We start from the raw sequence: 21,478 nt of genomic DNA on the forward strand, positions 1-21,478 counted from the left end.
AAAAGACACTGGAGACATGAAGGCTGCTTGGAAAGATGGTTTAATGGTAGACAGGATCACATGGCTTGAGTGCCAAAGCAGAAAATGTGATCACGCGCTTCAATATTGGGTGACGAAGAAGAGAAGGGCTGAGGAAGGGGCTTGCTGGGCTATTTATAATCTTTCAGCCCCACCTCTCTGTTTCCTGTTCCTGTGTAAGAAATGTATTCTAATTCGTTGTCAAATTCCTATGGGGCCATGCAAGGACAACTCTCTAGGCTGTGTTTTGAATCCAGGTTTGGTTGAGTTTTCAGATTACATGTAGTGAGTGGGTAAAGGCTAATCATGCCTTAATCCCATGACCCTGGAGCTGAAGGGGAGAACTCTTTATTATGTAAAGGGACTGGCTTGGGCATCTTAATGGCGCATTGACAAAGTGGGATGGGCAGGAAGCTGCAGGGAGCTACTCTGTCTTAAAACATGTTTCTCCCTTTTCACATCCAGGGAAATATAATATTCTGCCTTTTCAATATTTCCTAGAATATTTCATTTTTCTGGGACAGGGCTGGGTGATAACTTTCTACACCATTTAAAACTAGATCAGATGTTGGGGATGATGAAACCTCTGTAACTTACTTGGCAATGGGATAATGGGACATTTCCACATAGATAGGACTGAACAGATAAAAGATCTTCCAGGCATTCCAGGAACAGGCAAGGGATTTTGAGTGAGTGAACTGTGAGTAATCATTAGAGATCACCAACTCATAGAAAGTTTACTAAATAGAAAATAAAATAATCTACAACAATAGTTTGCAGCCTGTTTCCAAAAGCTGACTTTGGCGCATTAAGGATGTTCTGAAGCCTTTATTGATGGCACTTAAGCAAGGCAAACTTAAAGATTCAGGAAATTTACTCAAGTCAATGCATTCAGCAGGGATTGCAATAAGGTAAGCATGTAGAATAGAATGAGGGCTTTATTTGTTGAAAGTTATGAGCTACCTTGAACTTTTTAGAAAAAATGAAGTAAAACGCACTTCCAAGTAAAGAAAAGATACAGGAATCAGAGCACTGTGTTATTTTAGAAATGAGTTTGGAAAGCTACCAGATTCATTTCTGTATATCTGTTTATGACTTTACCATTATTTAACCTCCATGGATAATGGTATTTATTGTTATGTCACCGGTATTAGACAATCTTAAGAAAAAAAGGTCGCATTGCACAGTCTACGCTTTTGGAAGATAAAATAAAATCACATGGCTTGAGTGCCAAAGCAGAAAAGGTGATCACATGCTTCAATGTTGGGTGAGGAAGAAGAGAAGGGGTGAAAATAAAATGAAAAATAAATCAAGCTTTCCGCTAAAGCCAGGATTTCGTCGGGGCACTCCTTCCTATTCTGGAGAAAAAGGATCCCGTTGCCCTACTGACGGTCTTTATAAACAGCTGATGGCTGCAATGCAAGCCAATCCAAGCCGGACAGGGCCAAAGGGGAGCGGGGTGGGGTGGTGGTGGTGGTGGAGGCAGGGGGGGCGGAGGTAGAAGAGAGAGAGAGAGAGAGAGAAAGAATGAGAGAGAGAGAGAGAGAACGAGTGAGCGAGCCTTAAGCGCCTCCCCTTTTGATTTCCTCTCCCGCCCACTTCCAACAGCGAAGGGGGTTTGCCTTCCTTTCCTTTCGGCTTTTGTCGTTTCGCCTTAAAACTTAACTGGGGGAGAACCGGCGCCGACTTGGAGGGGTAAGTTTTCCTTCCCCGTGTTTTTTTCGGGGGGACAGATTTGACAGCGGGCGAGAGGCTCGCCTGGTGCGGGGCTGTGCATATTTCTCTGCCCGCGCAGTTCGGGCTCAGTCTGTCGCAACGGGAAGGAGGAGGAGGAGGAGGAGGAGGAGAAGGGGGGGGATTAAAGCGTGGCTCCTTTAGCGAACGGGAAAACCCGACCAGGAAGGAGGCGGAGGCGGAGGAGGCGGTGCCCGGCAAGCGCAGCCTGCATGACCTGCCAGCAGCGAGGAGGAACCTCCGGGATTTCCGCGTCAGCAGCAGCAGCAATTGTGCATAGATGGGAGGGTGTGTGCGTGTCTCGGTCCTGGAGAGATGGGCCTCTGCAGGGGGGGCGTGTGACGGGCACCAGGGCTGGAGGCGGCAGCGCTGCCGCTCCTTGCCTCGGTAAGGACTCTTCCCGGTGAAGTTTGGACTTTTCCCGCGGGAGGGAAAAGCACCCAGAAACCCAAAGGCATGGTTGTGTTCCTTCCCCCCTTCCTCGCTTTAACCCTTTCTGCATCCGAGGAAGCTCCCTTTCGCCAAGGAGAGCGACAGCCCAGCAGAGCTTATGGAAGGAAAACTGGGCTTGCAAGCTTGGGGGTCGCTCAGCCTCAAGGGAAGACCCCCTCCCCAATTGTGAGTTGCTTCCATGGTCGTGTATAGCAGTGTTTCTCAACCTTGGCAACTTGAAGATGTCTGGACTTGAAGTCCCAGAATTCCCCAGCCAGCGAATGCTGGCTGGGGAATTCTGGGACTTGAAGTCCAGACATCTTCAAGTTGCCAAGGTTGGGAAACACTGGTGTATAGGATGGCGCTAGGTGTCCTGGGTGTGCCAGAGGGAGAGGGCAGCTTCCAGGCAAATTTACTGCACGAATACACGGGTTTTTTATCAAAAAGGATTGTATGTGAAATGCCCAAGAAGTCTCCTCTCCTTTTTTTATTCACGAATTATCTCCTCGTTTTTTCTTTCTAGAGAAAAATGTTTAAAACAAAAAAGCAGAAACTCCAGGAGGATGGCTGTGCTTAGCATTAGAAGGCATCTCCTGCTGTGAATCACTCAAGAACTGAGAGTAATATAGTGGACAAGCATAACAGGTAAACACAGTGGCAAAAATAAGATCATGTAGATAAGAGTGGTCTTTGAACACCTGAATCACTCAAGAACTGAGAGTAATATAGTGGACAAGCATAACAGGTAAACACAGTGGCAAAAATAAGATCAGGTAGATAAGAGTGGTCTTTGAACACCGTCCTCTTCAAAACTACTTAGGATCTGGTTAGTTCTGAATAACCGTAGTAATAGCAGGGGCATCCAATTTCTGCAGATGTGACTTACTTTTGGCCTCCAGAAAGGGCTGTCCCACAGCTGTTGCCATCCTTTGTTTTTAGTTGTGGTGGCCGAGACTAGGAATTTTGTAATACCTTGAATCCAGAGTCCTTATCCCTGATCTGAATGACAGGACCATCATTTTACAGAATTGTTGCTTCTTCCTTTTACAAGAAGTTGGATGCTGTTTCTTTCAGAGTGCAGCATTCTTTTTAGGTAGAAGTCTCAACGAGACCAGGGTGGACAAATTCAGAGATTGGCTTGATTTCCTACAACTTCAAATATATATATATTCCCAGTCATTTCTCAGATTGTCAACCTTGAAATGTAAGAACTACTCTAGATAGTATTGTGCATCAGTATCTGTCCCATTGTTCTAAAACTTAAGTTAGAATGACACAATAATAGAAGAGGCTTCCATTATGTCATTGCTCTACCTTATTTACATAATTGTGTGGGAGCACTTCCAATCTTTCTGTCTCTATAAAAATTACCCTACTACTTTTTTATTACTTCCATGTTTTTGTCCATTAAAGACCCCCCCCCCTCCAAAAAAAATAAGCTGTATTTTGTAGAAAGGCTGGGCTAGTGTTTCTATAATTAAATAGCAGATCCAGTATTATCATATAGCATTTCACAGCTTATTACATTCCCCAATACTTTTGTGTCCCTTGACCAGATTTAATAGTGGATTTTAATTTTAATGAGGTAGGCAGAAAAAAGATCATGGCCTGCGTGTCTTACAATGATGTGATTGCCCCTGACACTTCTCCTTTTAAAGGGTGCTTCCTCAAACTATGTATGCCTTAATTAGCAATAGAAATTTAGCATACATATTTCATTCGTTTAGAAATACTTGGGAAAGTTGGAGAAATCCTTTTTTTTTTTAAGTGTCTGTATAAGCTGGTCACTCAATCAATAACTCTTATGTGAAATATAACCTGTAAAATTGGAGTTCAGCTTGCTGCTGAAAAGGCAGTGTTGGAAAGTAAAATATTTATCCTGAATGAAGTTGAGTCCGTTGACTTCCAAGTCAGCCTTGGGCTGGGAATTCTAGGAGCTGCAGAGAGAACACAGCTACAAGGCCAGGCGGGGGAGATAGTTTTGACGTTTTAAAGGCAAAGCAATGGTGGTTTGATAACCCAAGGACACTGCCCTGCCGCCAAGCTCCCAGCTGCTTTGCAAACCAGGGCTTTCCAGAAAAGCGACTCGCTGCTTCGCAGAGCTGCTGGGATTCTTCGGGTGGGAGGATCCAAACGGTGGCGAAGGAATTCCCCCTCCCCCCCCCTCCCCGCTCCTCCTGCTTTTAAGTTCTTAGTTTCACTTCTGCCCTTCCTCGTCGAGGTCCAGAGGAAGCGAGGAAAGCCCCTCGGCCACCCCCTTCCTTCGTCAAGCCCCGCCCCCTCCCCTCCTAGGCAGACGGAGAAGGGGCGGGGCCCGGGAGACCCGATGACGTCACCCGGCCCGCTTCCTGCAATAGAAAGTGAAGGAAGGTAAAGCAGAACCCCCCCCTCCTTTCCATTTATCTCCTCTTTCCCCCCCCCTATCCTCTCCCCCACCCCCAAAAAAAAAGGCCGGAGGTGCAGCCGGTCGCGTGCTCTACTCTCTCTCTCTCTCTCCCCCCGCCCTTACTAGAATGGGGGGGAAGGGCACCAGGGAAGAGAGGAAGGGGGGAGAGAAAGAAAAGGGGAAGTGGTGGCGGCGGCCGCTCCAGCCCAACCCCCCGCTTTAACCGTGTGGGGTGTCTCCGCCCATTGACACCTTCTTTGAAACCCCCCCCCCCTTTTTTTTTTTTGCCTACCGTTCTTGAACCCTCCTGCACAACTGCCTCCTTTTGCGCTTTAATTCCTCCAACTTCCTCGCCTCCAAAGTCTTTGGAGTACCCGATTGTGACATGCTCCCCCCCAAGCCCCTGTTTGGCCATCCCCAACCCCCCGAGCGCCCCTGCAGGCTGGGTGTTCCTCCTGCTGTCCACCTGCTAACCCCCGGTACCGCCGCACCCTCTCCTCTCCTCTGCCTGCTTCCCCGGGCTTTGTATAGTAGCGGGAGGGGATGGCAAGGTGGGCTTTGAAGGGTGGCTACTTCAGGCTTGGCTGCTAATCCTGGGTGCAAACGGCGGGGGAGGAAAGGATGCAGCCCGGGGGGCCTCCGTGTTTGGTCTAGGGGCGGGAAAAAAGGGGGGCGGTGGGGTTTTGCAGGGGAGGGTGGAAGTCGGGGAGACTGTTGACGTGTAGCTCGTGAAACATGTGGAATACGCGGAACGAGGTAGGCGATACGGGGAAGGTAAGCGGCAGCAAAGGGTCCTTGGAAGGGGGGGAGCGCGGGTTTGGAACCAAGGTGCGAGTTCAACGAGAGATCCGTAGGTGCGAAGTGGCGAGAGGGGTTCCTCTCCAGAAGGAAAGGCTTCTCGGGAGGGGGGGGGAAATGACGCGACACACCTGCCTCTCGGGAGGCAGGCAGGAGAGGCTGGCTGGAGCCTGGAGTTTCCTAGGTCGGAGCCAACAGCTCGCCTGGACGTGAAGGAAGGTAGCCGCGGGGGAGAAAGAGCCCCCCGGGAGAGATGGGAGGGGCGGGCAGGGAGCTCCCAAGTCGGAGCAGATGCGGGGAGAGTTGGCGGTGACTCTCGACCTGGAAGGAGGGGCGCTGAACTTCCCGCCAAGATGAGGCGCGGTCCCCGAGGAGAGGCGGCTTACTGGAGGGGGCGTAAGGTGCCAAGAGCCGTCGGGATTGGGACGGCCGCGGGCATGCTCCGGCTGCAGCCCTCGAGGACCGAGGCGAAACGTTTTCCTCCAGGCTGAATCGCGGGTGTGGGCAACCTGGCGCAGCAAGAAGAGGCTTCGCTCATTCCCAAGCCCCCCCCCCCGTGTTTCGGGGGGCGCTCTCGGCCCATCCTGGCGTGCCTGGAGCGACTGGGGTAGTAGAGAGAGTTGAGCCGAGGAGGAGGTGCTGAAGGGCTTGGGGGGCGCTGCTGCCGTGTTTATGTCTGTGCTGAGCCGGCGGAGGGATGCGTACGGCAGAGAGGGGGAGGCCTTAGCGAGGAAGAGGATTGTGGGGAGGGGTTTTTTTTCCCTATTTTAGCGCCGGGTCATGTTTGTGGAGGAGGCTGTCAAGCTGAAGGAGGATCCCAGACGCCGCCACCGTCGCCGCCGTGCTGGGGTCGCCGAGCTTCCCAGCTGGCTGCTGCTCTTCACGCCGGCGCCGCCATCAGAAGCAGCGGCAGCAGCTCTGGCTGCCGACTGAGCGGGGCTGCGGGGGGGAATCCAGGAAGGCTGGCGGAAGGAGAGACCTAAGCGCGTACACCTCTCCCCCCCCCTCCCCTCCCCCGGGTCTGCCAGTTTCCTCTTTTGGCCGCTTCTTGTAGCCCCCACGGAGCCTCCGAGCCCTCAAAGCGGAGGGGAAAACATAGCCGGTCCCAGCCCCCCTGCCCGCCCCAAGGAGTCTCCTTTAACCATGAAAGCTTCGGGGCAGGGAGAGTCGGGCTGGAGGCGCGAATGCAAGGGCCGGAGAGAAGCCTGCACGGCTGGCGTTGGAGGCTTGGGCTGGCGCGGTTTGGTTCGGCTCGCCTTGGCGCGGTTTCTTCTGGCCGGCCTTTTGGGCTGCCTGCGTTTTTTACACGGCGGCGTCTGCAGCTTCAGCCAGGTAGGTTTGGGGCGTCGTGGCTGTGGTAAGCAGGCATCCCGGTGAGTTCTCCCTCCCTCGGGCCGGTCCTGGTTTGCACTCGTCCTCCTCCTCCACCTCCTGGCATGTGTGCTGTGCTTTGTTCAGTTCTGCGTTGCACAGGGGTTTTCCCAGGCTCCTCCCTCTTTATTCATTCATGTTTTTTGCCTCCCTCTTTGCAACAGTGCTTCTCACAGCGCCCGTCACTGCGCCTCGTTTCATTCCCATCATTTCCTCTAATGCTGTTTTGTTAATTCGGGTGGGTTTTTCTCCTCCTCCCCCCCCCCCGGCCACTATTCTTCCCCTTTGCCCCTTCCTCATAGTTATTTCCCATAAGAGATCCTTGAATGTTTTCCTATTTGAAAGGATTGTCACTCGAGCGCCTTTTATGTCCTTAAACTATTCTAAAAACAGAAGGGAAATCCTGCTGGTGGCCAGCGGAAGTACTACTCTAAAAAGAATAAATATTATGTAATGTGCTTTTTATATATGGAGTCTAAAAATTCTTGCTAGGGTAAAGGATTCATTTGCTGTTAATAGCTGACCAGCTAGTAGTACTCCAACATCTGGGATGAATTGTGAGGAAAAGACCGATATTTTTTAACTATTGTTTTGTCTAAGACGTTGGCAGCATAATAAGTTTGGTAACAACAATAGCAATAGCAATAGCAGGTAGACTTATATACCGCTTCATAGGGCTTTCAGCCCTCTCTAAGCGGTTTACAGAGTCAGCATATCGCCCCCACAGTCTGGGTCCTCATTTCACCCACCTCGGAAGGATGGAAGGCTGAGTCAACCCTGAGCCGGTGAGATTTGAACCGCTGAACTGCTGAACTAGCAGTCAGCTGAAGTGGCCTGCAGTACTGCACTCTACCCACTGCGCCACCTCGGCTCTTACAACCTGGATGGATGGATGGATGGATGGATGGATGGATGGATGGATGGATGGATGGATGGATGGATGGATGGATGGATGGATGGATGGATGGATGGATGGATGGATGGATGGATGGATGGATGGATAGATAGATAGATAGATAGATAGATAGATAGATACTTTATTTGTATGCCGCCCTTTTCCCTGAGAGGACTCAGGGTGGCTCACAATTCAGGGGGAGGGAAGGACAAACAAGTTACAAACACGAAAACATACATCATTAAAAAAGCACAACAGTCATACTATTCGAGTGGGGTTGGAGTCTTTAGCCCCAGGCCTGTCGGGACAGCCAGGACTTAAGGGCTACGCGGAAGGTCTGGAGGGTGGTGAGGGTACGAATCTCCAAGGGGAGTTCGTTCCAGAGGGTCGGAGCAGCCACCGAGAAGGCTCTCCTCCGGGTAGTTGCCAGTCGACATTGGCCGGCCGATGGAATTCGGAGGAGGCCTAATCTATGGGAACTTATTGGCCTAGTGGAGGTAATTGGCAGTAGGCGGTCTCTCAAGTAATAGCCAATTTAATTGGATAGCCAATTAAAGAACTATCCATGTTTCACATAGTATTTTTTCACATTTTTGTTTATCTAGCAAGGCCCTGAAGAGTTATAACATTTTAAAAACACAAATGTGTTTTTGTGTTCCCTTTCCCCCTTTGAGTTGTTCGTCGCCCTGAGTCCCTCCGGGAATAGGGCGGCATATAAATAAAACAAATCTCAATCTCAAGAGTTCTGAAACTAAGGGAAAAGTAAGTTCTCATATTGGGGTCAAAGAAAATAACTCCTTCATATCCACATATACTCATTTGTGAATCTCTCCCCTTTCCCTGAATTGCATGATTCCCATTCATTATTTCAGGGAAGAAAGATGGCTGTACATTAAATTTTATCACAATTTAATCATTCTTAAATTGGAGTGGATAAACCCTGAATAAGATATACACACGAATAAAAACTAACTGAAACAAGTAGTTTAGGAAAGGTGGATTAGAATTATATTTCCTCTTGAGCAATACAGAGAACATTTTGTGTTTTTGTAGGGTGCATAATTTGTGTTTGATGGAAATCCAAAATGAGTTGTTAGAACTTTTCTTTAAAGGCCTTTTGATTTCTGTCTGAGATCTGGGGAAACTTTAGTGGAACAGATTTGAAATACCATATTGGATTATTCATTATATGCACGTAATAAATATTTCTGCAGTGGAGTTTTAAACTATTTGGGGAGGCGCCTCCTTCATGAAGGGTTTTACAGTTCCTTAAAAACTGTAAGATTTAATAGATTTGATCTGACTCAGAAACTTTGTCGCAATCTTCATATTAGAACCTATTTTTTTGTTCACATATTTTGGTGACCTAACATGCTGGCATGAGAGAGGATTGTCCTGTTGAAATACTTCATTAGAAGTATTTCTAATACTTCTGGATTGAAACTTCAAAATAGTTGTTTTTAATATAATTTTGGATACAGTTTTAAAGTGTTCTATATGATTGACTTCAGTTAGTCATAATTAATGTATTGCTTTTTAAATTGTCTTTTTTTCTTAAGGAGGTGATTGTAGAAAAAATTATGTTGACTGTAGGTAATTAAAGAATGAGATAGTTAAGTACATTGTTTTTAAAGATTATCTGCACTAGACACAATGGGATATTTGCTTTTAGAGTATTTTTTTATAGACAGGCCATAGTCTATAAAATAAAATAATAAAGAAGTAATTGCTTTGCATGTGAAGGTTAGCCTGGTCTCATGTGATTACTGGAAGTCCATATTGTAGATAATGTATGTTTAGATCACTGCTTCTGATATTACTTAATCTAATCTTTTTCCTCCCCAGTATGTGGATTAATTGACCCTATTGGCATATTTATGGATCTTCTTTTGATCTATTCTCCATTTCTGCAAAACTACCTATGATTGGATGAGAATGCCTCGAACAAAACAAATAAATCCTAGAAATTTGAGAGGTAAGAAAGAAACATTTATGTGAGAGTGTTAATATTTCAATGAATTAATTTTAAGATAAGGGGTAATGTTTAAAATGAACTTGCTTTCAAAAATTAGTATAATGGCAGTAATTTAAAAGAAGAGTTTTGTACTTAAAGCTAACATATGTTTCAATATCCATTTTCTTGCACATATGCATTCTGGTCTATTTAGTAATCTTTTCATCTGTTTTAAAGGTTAATATAAGGACATTAAGTTCATATAAGCTATAGTTTCCTATATGTACTAAATGCAGGGGTGGGTTTCTCGCCCCGTTCCAACCGGTTCGGTTGGAACGGGGCCGGCGGTGTCCTCGTGCACGCGCGCAGTGCACGCATGCGTACTAGCGCCTGTGCGATGCTCCAGCTGCTCCTGGAGGATCGCGCAGGTGCTGTATGCGTTCTGCACATGCGTGGAAGCACAGAACTCGTCAAAACCGGGTAAGAAACGTGGGTGGGCGGGTGGATCCTTCGGCGTTCCCGGAAGTTACTTACTTCCGGGTTCGCCAACCAACCGGTTCGCGGGGACCGCCGCGAACCACCTGAAACCCACCCCTGACTAAATGCAACTTGACTTAAAGCTTTTTTGTTGCACCTATGACATTTGAAATTGGTTTTGGTTGCTGTTTTCTTCAAAAACCATGCTAATTTCAAAAGCTTTGCGTAATTTACATGAATTACACCCATCTCTCATTTAGTGACTGTTACATTCAAGACTAGGTCTTGCAGTGAATGGTCGCTAAATGAATGGTCACTAAATAAACACATGGACACAAAGAAAAACTGCAAAGTCTTCTTGTTCCTGTCATCTCAGACAAAGTTCTACATATATTTCCCACCCGCCACACACTAAAAGTGGATGGAGATGCCTGTGTGTCTTATACAATGAATGTTGCTGAAGCCTCAACCACCCGCTGGCCCCTACCCGCCGGCCGTTTTCGTCCTCCGCAGGTCACATTTTTGGCCTCCGCACACTCTCATTTTAGACCTGTTCGAGGCTGCGGGGATCGCCATTGCACATTGCTGCCAATCGCCGCCTCTTCACGTTGCGTTTTTGGCCTCTGCGCATTGCTTTTTCGACCTCTGCACACCCCATTTTCGGCCTCCGCGCATTGTGTTTTCAGCCGGTTCCAGATGGCGGGGATCCCTGCCGCCACCAATCCCTGCTGCCTGGAACCGGCTGAAAACATGACGTGGGGACGCTGAAAACATGACACATGGAGTTGATGATAGGCTGTGGTGATCCCCGTAGCATGGAATAGCTGATTGGTGGTATTCCGAGAGGCCGAACCAACTGTCAATCAGCTGTTTGTGCAGAATCAGGCTGCAATAACGTGCTGAAGCTGATCAGCCTATTTGCTGCAAGGGCCTCTAGCCACATGAATACCGATGGATGCTGTTAGGCAGAGTCAGAATTTTTTCCCCTTGTTTTCCTCCCCAAAAACTAATGTGCGTCTTTTACTCTGGAGCATCTTATACTCCAAAAATTACGGTAGTTAGTCAAATGTTATTCTCCGGTCTACATTGTTGTTAGGTGCGTGAAATTTCATCATGAATGCACAGATTGGTTAGAAAATGGTCTTTTTATTACCGTCATATTTGTGAATAGTTGCTAACTTGTGGTAGTCACTACCTGAGGAATGGGTGGAAAGTACAAGCAATACATGCATGCGTGCACACATAAACATAGTGGCTAAGACGCTGAGCTTGTAGTGGCTAAGACGCTGAGCTTGTCGATTGGTTGACAATTCAGCGGTTCGAATCCCTAGTGCTGAGTAATGGAGTGAACTCCCATTACTTGTCCCAGCTTCTGCCAACCTAGCAGTTCAAAAGCATGTAAAAATGCAAGTCGAAAAATAGGGACCACCTTTGGTGGGAAGGTAACAGCATTCTGAGTGCCTTTGGCATTTAGCTGGCCACATGACCACGGAGATGACTTCGGATAGCGCTGGCTCTTCGGCTTTGTAACGGAGATGAGCACCACCCCCTAGAGTCGGAAATGACTAGCACATATGTGCGAGGGGAAACTTTACCTTTACCAATTTTTAAATCAAGATTTGTGATTAGTTTATGCCTTGGATCTCCAACTGTAGTTTTTGTGTCACACATTACACAAAGTTTTCTTTTTTCTGGTTTGTTCCTTTATTTGTGAAAATGGATGGAAAAAATATGAATGCATTTCTAAGTACTGTTCCTTCATTGCATAAACACATTTTGTTGGTAGGATTAGTAAGTACATTCGTTTATTTAATTAAGACAAAAAGAATTGAATGAAAACTATACATTTGGAAGGGGTCTTTCCATGTACTATTTTGCATTGTCCTCTCTAGTTAATTAAATAAGCAATCAAAAGGCGATACTGTTATACTGGTTTTTATTTCTCATTCATTCAAATACCAATACATATTGGTGTGGTCTTTTGCTCTCTTGTTAAAACAGTATTGGTAAAAACACTACCTGTGTCAAAACACTATGAAGAAAGGTTAACCAGTTTTTATCTAAGGCAGGAGTTCTCAAAAGTTACCAAAACTGCAAACCCTCTAAAAAGATAAATGAATTTTTTGCCAGCTCTCAGGAATTAAACAAAGGATTTCATTCAGGTTAGGATTGAGCAAGAGATAAATGAGCCCACTTGTATTATGAAGTTTTAAGCTTTAATAAATGCTTTTGCATTTTGCTAATAATTACTAACATGTAGACTTCTACAGATCCTCCAGAGAATATGGATGCCACACCTGCAAAGATTGTAGAGAAAACAAATATTTCCAATAGAAGCAAAAACCCACCTTTGATGGTCAATGTTAATACATCACTAACATGGAATCATTTTTTTAAAAAAAAATTAGCTGCTACATGTTGCAGAATTGGAATGTTGTCCATATTAATGCCACTAAAACTCTATTCCATAAAGTACATAGTTATCGTGACCCGTCAAATGCGCACCCGACAAAAGCACGCCGACAAAACCGCGGCGAGAAACCCGCGACGTCGAAAGCGCTCCCACAAAAGAGCGCCGACAAAACCACGCCCACAAAAGCACGATTAGGGTTAAGGTAAGGGTTAGGTTTAGAGTTAGGGTTAGGGTTATTACGTTGTTTTTGTTGTTTTTTGATGGCGCGCTTTCGTCGGCGCACATTTGTCGGCGTGCTTCTGTGGGCGTGATTTCGACCTCACGATTTTCTCACCGCGGTTTTGTCGAGCGCTGTCGGTGAACCCATAATTATATAGTCAAAGCAAGTCACAAAACTTTACAGATAATGTTGAGATAATGATAGATCTTAATGGATACAATATTAAAACATTTTGTAAAAGAAATAAGTGATTATAAACATTTTCATTTCAAAAATTGTCTATCAACATCAAATCAAATGCGTTTTTTTTTGAGTTCACAGAATCCTCATGCCTCTGCCAAAAATGGTGAGCATGCAAAAATTCAAAGTCCAAGCTTGACAGAGGAAAATTTAAAAAGAAAATAGCAAACCACTTGTAAATTGTTCACAACATTTCTGGGAGTTGCAAGTTACAGTTTGAGAATTATGATAGGTTGCCTCTTGAATGAAATAAAAAGGATGTTCTTTTGTCATTAAATTTGTGCCTAGATTAAATACTGTGACTTGAGTGATGTCTCACTTGCATGTCATAAGATTTTATAGGATTACATATTAACCATGACTTATCTGTTGGCCACTGATGCTTTCATCAGTGTTTCTCAACCTTGGCCACTTGAAGATGTCCGGATTTCAACTCCCAGAATTCCCCAGCCAGCATTCGCTGGCTGGGGAATTCTGGGAGTTGAAGTCCGGACATCTTCAAGTGGCCAAGGTTGAGAAACACTGCTTTAAATGGTCCCTTTATTTGACCAAAAGGTTCATCAATATTGCAAAGGCAAAAATGCTTGAGGTTTTGCTTGCTAGAGTTTTAAAGATACGCTATCTGACGCTAGATATGCTATCTGACTCTGAAACACACAAAAAAAAGGCTTTTTCTAGCGATTTGACTCCAGTATAAACATATTTCAGTTTTGGAATGAACATAATGCAGAACATCTTGACGCAATCCCATCTGTGCTTCTAATGGATCAGAACTAGGCTGGTTTACAAAATCTGGAGGAAAGCTTGCAGGAAAGTTAATATTTTGCCCCATTAAGATCAATATTTTTATTTCAGAAATTGACATACGCATGGCTGTTTTCAATCTAAACTCCGGTCCCAACGTAATATGAGTAAAATAAATGGTAGAAGCGCTGTAGAATAGGTTCTCTGCCATATTCGTGTGTGAAAAATAGTATTCTCATAGTTGCTGGGTAAAACCCAAGTCGAAATCCTGTGATCCAAAAAGTTCTATTCATATCAACTTAGGAGCTAGGGGTTGCTTCAAGAACTATTTTATTCATCCTTACTGCGTATGTTTCCATAATTATGCACATTACTGAGAATCCAAGGCTAGGAACTTTTAGGGTTTGGCATGCCAAAAGTTCAGAACATGCTTACCTTGATTCTGCTGGTATGTCACTCCCCCTTCTCCCCATCCACCCCCCTACCAAGGACAAAAGAGGCCTGTCTGGACCTCCCATCTGGACTTCTGGAAGTTGCCGGAGATAGCCCTCCTCTCACGGGGGCCCCCGGAGTCTCTGAAAATTGCACGAGAATGCTTGCGTGGTTTTTGGAGGCCTCAGGCCCCACATGTTAGCAAAAAATGGCATGACTTGTCATGTTTGACATTTGTGTTATAGGTTCACCATCAATGGACTAGATAATGTTGTTCTCATATTTCTGGGAATAACAATGATGTCTTGAGAATAGCAATAGCAATAGCAGTTAGATTTATATACCGCTTCATAGGGCTTTCAGCCCTCTCTAAGCGGTTTACAGAGTCAGCATATCGCCCCCACAGTCTGGGTCCTCATTTCACCCACCTCGGAAGGATGGAAGGCTGAGTCAACCTTGAGCCGGTGAGATTTGAACCGCTGAACTGCAGATAGCAGTCAGCTGAAGTGGCCTGCAGTACTGCACTCTAACCACTGTGCCACCTTTAAGTGAGCATCTTAACTCATGTTGCTAGTGTTCCTGTATTAGATACTGCGCTTCATGTGATTATTGAACAGCAAACAAAGGCTATACTCAAAAGAATATCATGCTTTCCTTTAAAGTTAGAAATTTCCTTTCCAAATACAAACAGAAGATGAACAAATAAACAAAATAGTGATCTAGCTTTTGGAAAGGAATATAGCAATAGCAATAGCAGTTAGACTTATATACCGCTTCATAGGGCTTTCAGCCCTCTCTAAGCGGTTTACAGAGTCAGCATATCGCCCCCACAGTCTGGGTCCTCATTTCACCCACCTCGGAAGGATGGAAGGCTGAGTCAACCTTGAGCCGGTGAGATTTGAACCGCCGAACTGCAGCTAGCAGTCAGCTGAAGTGGTCTGCAGTACTGCACCCTAACCACTGCGCCACCTATTTGTCTCAGCAGGTGGTGGTTCATGGCTGACCTTATCTTGGCTTTGGAACCAAGTAAAGTTCAGCCTGGTTGGAATTTGGGTCAGAGATCACTGGTGAGAATCAAGATTATAGCTCATAAGGAGCCTTATAGAACTTTTTGGAATGAACATAATGCAGAACATCTTGACGCAATCCCATCTGTGCTTCTAATGGATCAGAACTAGGCTGGTTTACAAAATCTGGAGGAAAGCTTGGAGGAAAGTTAATATTTTGTCCCATTAACTTTTCCTGAGTAACACATTTTTTTAAAGCTCACAAAAGAGTATGCTATTTAATAAAATTTATTAGCCACAAAAAGTACTATCAGGCTCCTGATTTCCCTCTCACTATGCACAGTTCTTCTACAAAGACTACTCCAGGACTAAGGGTGAGACAAAAAAGAAATAGGAAAAACAATCATGTCCCGTTATCGTCCTAAAAAGAATAAATCACATATTTGAGCCCAGGAATTTCTTTTGATCTCACGAATTGAAACTGTGGTTTTATATAAAATCCATTCCTGGGTACCTTTATTTTCCCAATTTGTAAAGTGCGAAAAGCTGTTGTGTTGCCAGTGTTAAAAATGGAGATTCAGTAAATCCTTGCCAATATCATTCAAATATACCAGTTTAGCCTGATCTATTTCCTACCCAGCTTTGATCTACTTAACAGATGCTCTAGGTTGTACAAATTTAAGCCATAATAAATATGTGAATTTTCCAGCTGGTGCAACACATTTATTGTATTTTTTTTAAAAAAAAAAACTTCTGTGCTATGAGAGCTATATTAGAGCAATTTTATTTGTCAATCTGTCTCTTACCCCCCTGTTATATTTATTATTTGTATGAGTAGACAGCCTAGCTTGGAAAAAAAAAACCCTGCACTTAAAGTTTCAGTATTGCTTTATAAGCCTATAATTTAAGTTACATCAGGGCGTCATATAATTGGCCTGAAAGATTCTTCTCATTTTCCAGTAGAAAAAAAAATGCTGTTGAAATAGTTGCATTAAACGTTCAATATTGTAGTAATCATCCGAGCTATGAAAACAGTTAAAATGTATTCATAAAATTTTAACAGCATTGTTTGTCTTTTCAGTTTATTTATTTTATCCCATCAATTTCTATGGCTGCTGACTTGCAGACAGCTTTTATTCATGTCTCATGAACTCAAGCCCTTTGTTAGTAGCGAAGAAGAATGAGTAACACTTTCCTTGAAAATTGCAAAATGCTTTCTGAGAACAAATTTTAAGTTTTGAAGAATTGTAACTTGCTGACCAGTAAATTATAATGCTTGCAACACCAGTACCATCCCAAACCCACTTTAGAAAATTAGAGAAAGCAAGAAAAAAAAAATTGTAAGGTCAAGAGACCTGTCATGTCGACTGCTAACATTTTTTTTGGAGTACGTATATCTGCAAACATAATCTTTAAAGGGGGAGGGGGTAGAGAGGAAAAAATAAAGATCCCAAAGCTACAATTAATGAGAAATCTAGTGTAGTAAATGCATTAAATATTAGTGCATGTGTTTGAACATTATATAAGTAAGAATTTGTTGAAAGCACCATGTAAGTAAGAACTGGTTGAAAGTGTAAAAAGGAACACAGAAAACAACAGAAAGTACAGTTAAACACCTGCAAGGGAGAAGAGACAAAATATTCTTAGAATAAAATGATTCAAAATGTAAAAGCAGAATAGTATTGATGAAAGAAATGTCCTTCTGGGTTCAGCTCCAAGTGGGGAAAAAGACACTGGAGACACGGAGGCTGCTTGGAAAGATGGTTTAATGGTGGACAGGGCCACAAGGCTTGAGCCCTGAACAGAAAAGGGGATCACATGCTTCAATGTTGGTGTAGAAGAAGAGAAGGGCTGAGGGAGGGGCTTACTAGGCTTTTTATACCCTGTTTAGTCCCACCTCTCTGTTTCCTGTTCCTGTGTAAGAAATGTATTCTGATTGGTTGTCAAACTCCCATGGTGCCATGCAGGGGCAACTCTCTAGGCTGCGTTTTGAATCCAAGTTTGGTTGAGTTCTCAGATGCCATGGGGTCAGTTGGGTAAAGGGCCATTATCATGCTTTAATCCCATCCCCCCTGCATCTGAAGTAGAGAAGTCTTTATTATGTAAAGTGGACTAGCTTGCCCTTCTTAATGGCCCATTAACAGTGGGGAAGGGCAGGAAGCTACGGGCAACTATTCTGTCTTTTAAAACATGTTTCTTTCTTTTCATATCCAGAGAAATATTTTGCCTTTTCAATATTTCCTAGGATATTTCATTTTTCTGGGAGAGGGCTGGGTGATAACTTCCCACAGTATAATATAAACCATGTTACGGCACCCAACAAGTGTTAATTGTGGGCAACTCTAATAACAGTCTGTTACTAAGAGGTGTGTTAACTACAGGAACACAAGGACACGTTTCTTCCATTTCTCCTTAAGTTTCTACCTTTTTAGAGGTGTTACATATTAATTTCTATGAAATATTTAAGGGACAGGATTGTTTTTAGAACTTTAGCTTAGATGGGATTTGGTATTGGGTTGGTCTGTTTTTCTTGGATGTAAAAAAAAAAAAGATTCATATTCTGGTTGGAAATGGATGTTAATAATCTACCATGATGAGAAGGTATGACTGCATTACATTCTCAGCTGTAAAATGAATTTAGTATGTGAAATTATTTCTGATTTATGGTTGCTTTGATCTTTATTTGAAAGTTCTATAAAATTAGGTGTATAATTGCCAAGAGATAAAGCATGTTTATCTCCAAGCATTTCAGTAATTCAAAATAGTTCTTGCCTCTAATTCAGTTTTGTTAGAAATGTAATTTTTGAAGTTATTAGATTGTGTATATATTGGAGATCGGTGGTTAATTTCTGTTAAATTTGGCTTGTGAGAAGACAAGGCCAACTGAACTTTATTTTAAATTGTGCTTGCTATTCTAATGGAATTCCATGTTTTTTTCCCTTTTCAATTTTTTGGGTTATCCTTCTAAAAAGAAAAACCATTTCAGCTGTTCTCTGTTCTCTTCCTTTTTCTTCCTGATATGTCTTCACTTAGCAATTAATCCTTTGGGACTCTCCCCGTGCACTTTAAAGAAACAGGCAGTTGAATACAATCATGGACTTGTACCTGCTTGTTAATTTGAATTCTGTGCTTCTGGTAAACAATGCTGCAAATGGGTCTCTTGAGTCAGTCACCCTCATGAATCAGGCTTTCTCCCCATAGGCTTTGGAAATGCAGCTTTGGCAACTGTAGCAAAAACAGTGTGAGGTGGGGTTGAAGGTTCTACTTAAAGCTTTCAACCTTTCTGAGAAATCATCTGATGGCGTATTATTTCGTTTAGGTTCAGTGCTTCCTTCTGCTCCGTCATTGAAATAGGAACTCCCAGATTACTTTTTAAAGAATTGCTTAATAAACATTTTAAAATTTATATAATTTTGACCTGATTGGTTTTTTTTTTTGGAAAGGAATGCTCTTGTTAGAAAGCCAAAAAAAGGAAAACAGTTAAGTAAAGTTTAGGTGTTTTGGAAAGGGTCAGCCAAAGACACTTCCTCCTAAATTTTATAATGGTCAATATCAACATGAGTGACTATTATGCTACTAGTGAACAATGGACTAATGTGCTCCTTTCTCTCACACAGTTGAGATGTTGACCACCACCACTATAAATTCACATCAGGAAAGAAGAACAATTACTTCGCACAACATAATAAGCGGGGCCTGCTTGTGTAAAGCAAAAGTCTTCTATATAAACTTTCCCCCTTTCTCTAGTACAATGATGGCGAACCTTTTGGTCCCCACATGCCGAAATTGTGTGTGTGTGTGCGTGACAGCGCGCACATGCGTGCCCACACCCACAATGTTTCAAATATATTTTATTTTCATTTTCATTTCATACAGTCACATATATACTGTGCATAACCGGGGCCATATAACATTGAACAATAAACACAGCCATCCTTGTCAGCAATACTCCCCAAAATACAAACCCAATATACCACTTCAACCCTCCATACATCCTTTCTTTCACCCCCCTCCAACTTTCCTTTCTCCCCTCCAACATTCCCCTCTACCCTACTTCCCCTCCCCCTCTATCACTCCTCTCTCCCAATACACTCCCTCCCTTCCATCTCACCCTCCCTCCGATCCTCTCTCCCACCCTTAATTTCCTTGGTTTTAATATATTTTAGACTGTGTTTGATAAAAAGCTATACCGTGTACGGGCTCTGGGAAGTCGGGGGGGGGGGGAAGGGAGGTTGGGTTATAGGGGGGAGGGGGGAAATATAGTATGTGCTAGATTTTAAAGTAACATGATTGCACTTGTATACTGTTGCTTTTTTAATTCTAGTGTAAAAATAGGAAGCTGAATATATTGATAGATAGTAGAAATACACCCACACCCACAATGCAATGCACCCCACCCACCTGCGCTTGCGATCCCCCACGTATGCATGTATGACCCCACTGCATGGGAGGGGCGGAGTTTTCACCCTCCCCAGACTCCAGAGGCTTTCATCGAGCCTCTGGGAGGGCAAAAACAGCCTCCCCGGGCTCCGGAGGCCCTCCCTGAAGCCTCCTGGCATCAAAAATGGAATGTGTGGAGTGCCCCCAGCACCCCCACACATGCGCATGAGATCCCTGTGCATGTGCACGCATCTGCCTGCCTGCCTGGCAGACCTGAAAATCAGCCGGCTGGCAGGAGGTGTGCGTGCATGCAAAATTGTGCATGCACCGAACCGGCAGTAATGCTGACAGCAATCTACCCCTGGGTACAAGGCAATCTCTAGGGACCAGGGCTGTAGATTTGACACTTCTGGCATAAACTGTGCAGAAGAGATTTTGACAATACGGCAAAGTACAGCCAGCTGGGCTTTGTAGTCTCTTCTTTGGGGCAGCATCGCAGTCAATAGACCCTTTTCAGAACACAGGAAGACTCTTGCTTGGATGAGGGCAATGGACTATGTTCTAGCCATTGATAACTTCACCCTCTATACCAGTGGTAGTCAAGCTTTTTTCTACCTACTGCCCACTAATGGATCTTTCTTGATGGAAAAATATCCTTACCTCCCACCAGTTTTTGCGCAAGTGCGGAATATTTTTTTAGAAAGGAGGGTGTTTTTTTTTTAAAAAAAAGAAATGTACGTACATTTATCTTTTTATTTCTTTAGGTATGTTTATAATGTTTTTAACTTTATAAAGTTTAATTAGAAAACAATAAAGTAAGTTGAAATTAGCTTTACTAGTGATTAATGAGATCTTTGAGGCTGATGCCGCGAGACTAAATATTTGATATCTGGTTCAATTTTCGTAAGGAACAAACGAAGATCTCCTCTTTCGGTGATATTCTCTGTTTGCTCATAATATGATTAACAGCACTAAAGCCTGATTCTACAAGATATGTGGTAGCTTCTGCCTGTCCCTGCTACCAGTTTCCACTCCTCCCCTTCCTCTTCCCACGTGTTTGCGTGCACGCGCACTTTGGTTTATTGATGTGTGTGCTCGCGCCTGCCCACTTGCTCAAAAGGAGGTTTTAACCTCCGATGTCCCTACCGCCTACCTGGAATCATGAAACGCCCACTAGTGGGTGGTAGGGACCAGGTTGACAATCCATGCTCTATACATTTGTCCACTCTCTTTTTAAAACATTTTAAATTGGTGGCAGTATCAGATCTGCTGGCAATAAAATTTGCAGCTTAATTGACACCGTTTCAACGTTTTGAGTGATGGAAAAAACACTTCTTTTTATCTGTATTTCCACATTATAGATGGATTTATGAAAATAAAACATATTAAGTAAAAAGAAGTATTTGATGCTCAGAACCATGTATACTGTTCTAAATGAAAACTCACTGTAGATTTATATTGGCTTTCTCAGATTTCAACCATAGAATTTACCTTTTGTTTTGCTTTTATAGTAGCAACACGGAATTGTTATTTTCACTGAGTAAGGCTTCTTTCCTGATCAGTCGCAGTTAGCTTGCAACTCATTAATGTGTATGTAAAAGCTGAGTTTTTAGAGCCAATATGTGCCACATTACACTTGCTTACATTTTACCGCATTTGGCATTTTAAAGCCTATTTCCCCAGTTTGTGGTGACCCTTTTGGAACTCTTTGCAATCTGTTGTTGATTTTATTATGTGAACAGCTTGGGTATCATCAGAAAACCTGGCCACCTCACTATTCTTTTTCAACTTCAGAGCATTTACACATCAATAAAAACAAATTGGCCAAGCTGTGATCCCATGAAGACTCCACTTGTACACCTCTCAGATATGAAAATTATTGTTTTCTCCTTAATCCCTTTTACTAGTAACTCGTCCATAACAGTGTTTGTCACCCAGAGGTGGGTTCCTACCAGTTCGCACCTATTCGGTAGAACC

General features: G+C 43.8%; 1 protein-coding gene across 5 annotated transcripts in view; it reads left to right on the top strand.

Annotated features, from left to right (window-relative positions):
* Nucleotides 1-1,622: 1,622 nt before the first annotated feature.
* HIVEP1 (HIVEP zinc finger 1) overlaps nucleotides 1,623-21,478 on the top strand; it is a 78,716-nt gene continuing 58,860 nt past the window's right edge. For 2 of the 5 annotated variants that reach the window (XM_032222771.1, XM_032222775.1), the window contains exons 1-3: nucleotides 1,623-1,713; nucleotides 2,708-2,829; nucleotides 9,480-9,609. In XM_032222771.1, the coding sequence (XP_032078662.1) occupies nucleotides 9,564-9,609 (46 nt within the window). In that variant the 5' untranslated portion in view covers nucleotides 1,623-1,713; nucleotides 2,708-2,829; nucleotides 9,480-9,563. Of the gene's footprint in view, nucleotides 1,714-2,022; nucleotides 2,140-2,707; nucleotides 2,830-2,877; nucleotides 2,930-4,492; nucleotides 4,555-9,479; nucleotides 9,610-21,478 lie in introns of those variants that run through there. The other 3 variants (XM_032222772.1, XM_032222774.1, XM_032222773.1) reach the window with 3 other exon arrangements.

This window comes from Thamnophis elegans, chromosome 8, assembly GCF_009769535.1.
Source record: "Thamnophis elegans isolate rThaEle1 chromosome 8, rThaEle1.pri, whole genome shotgun sequence".
NCBI lineage: Eukaryota > Metazoa > Chordata > Lepidosauria > Squamata > Colubridae > Thamnophis > Thamnophis elegans.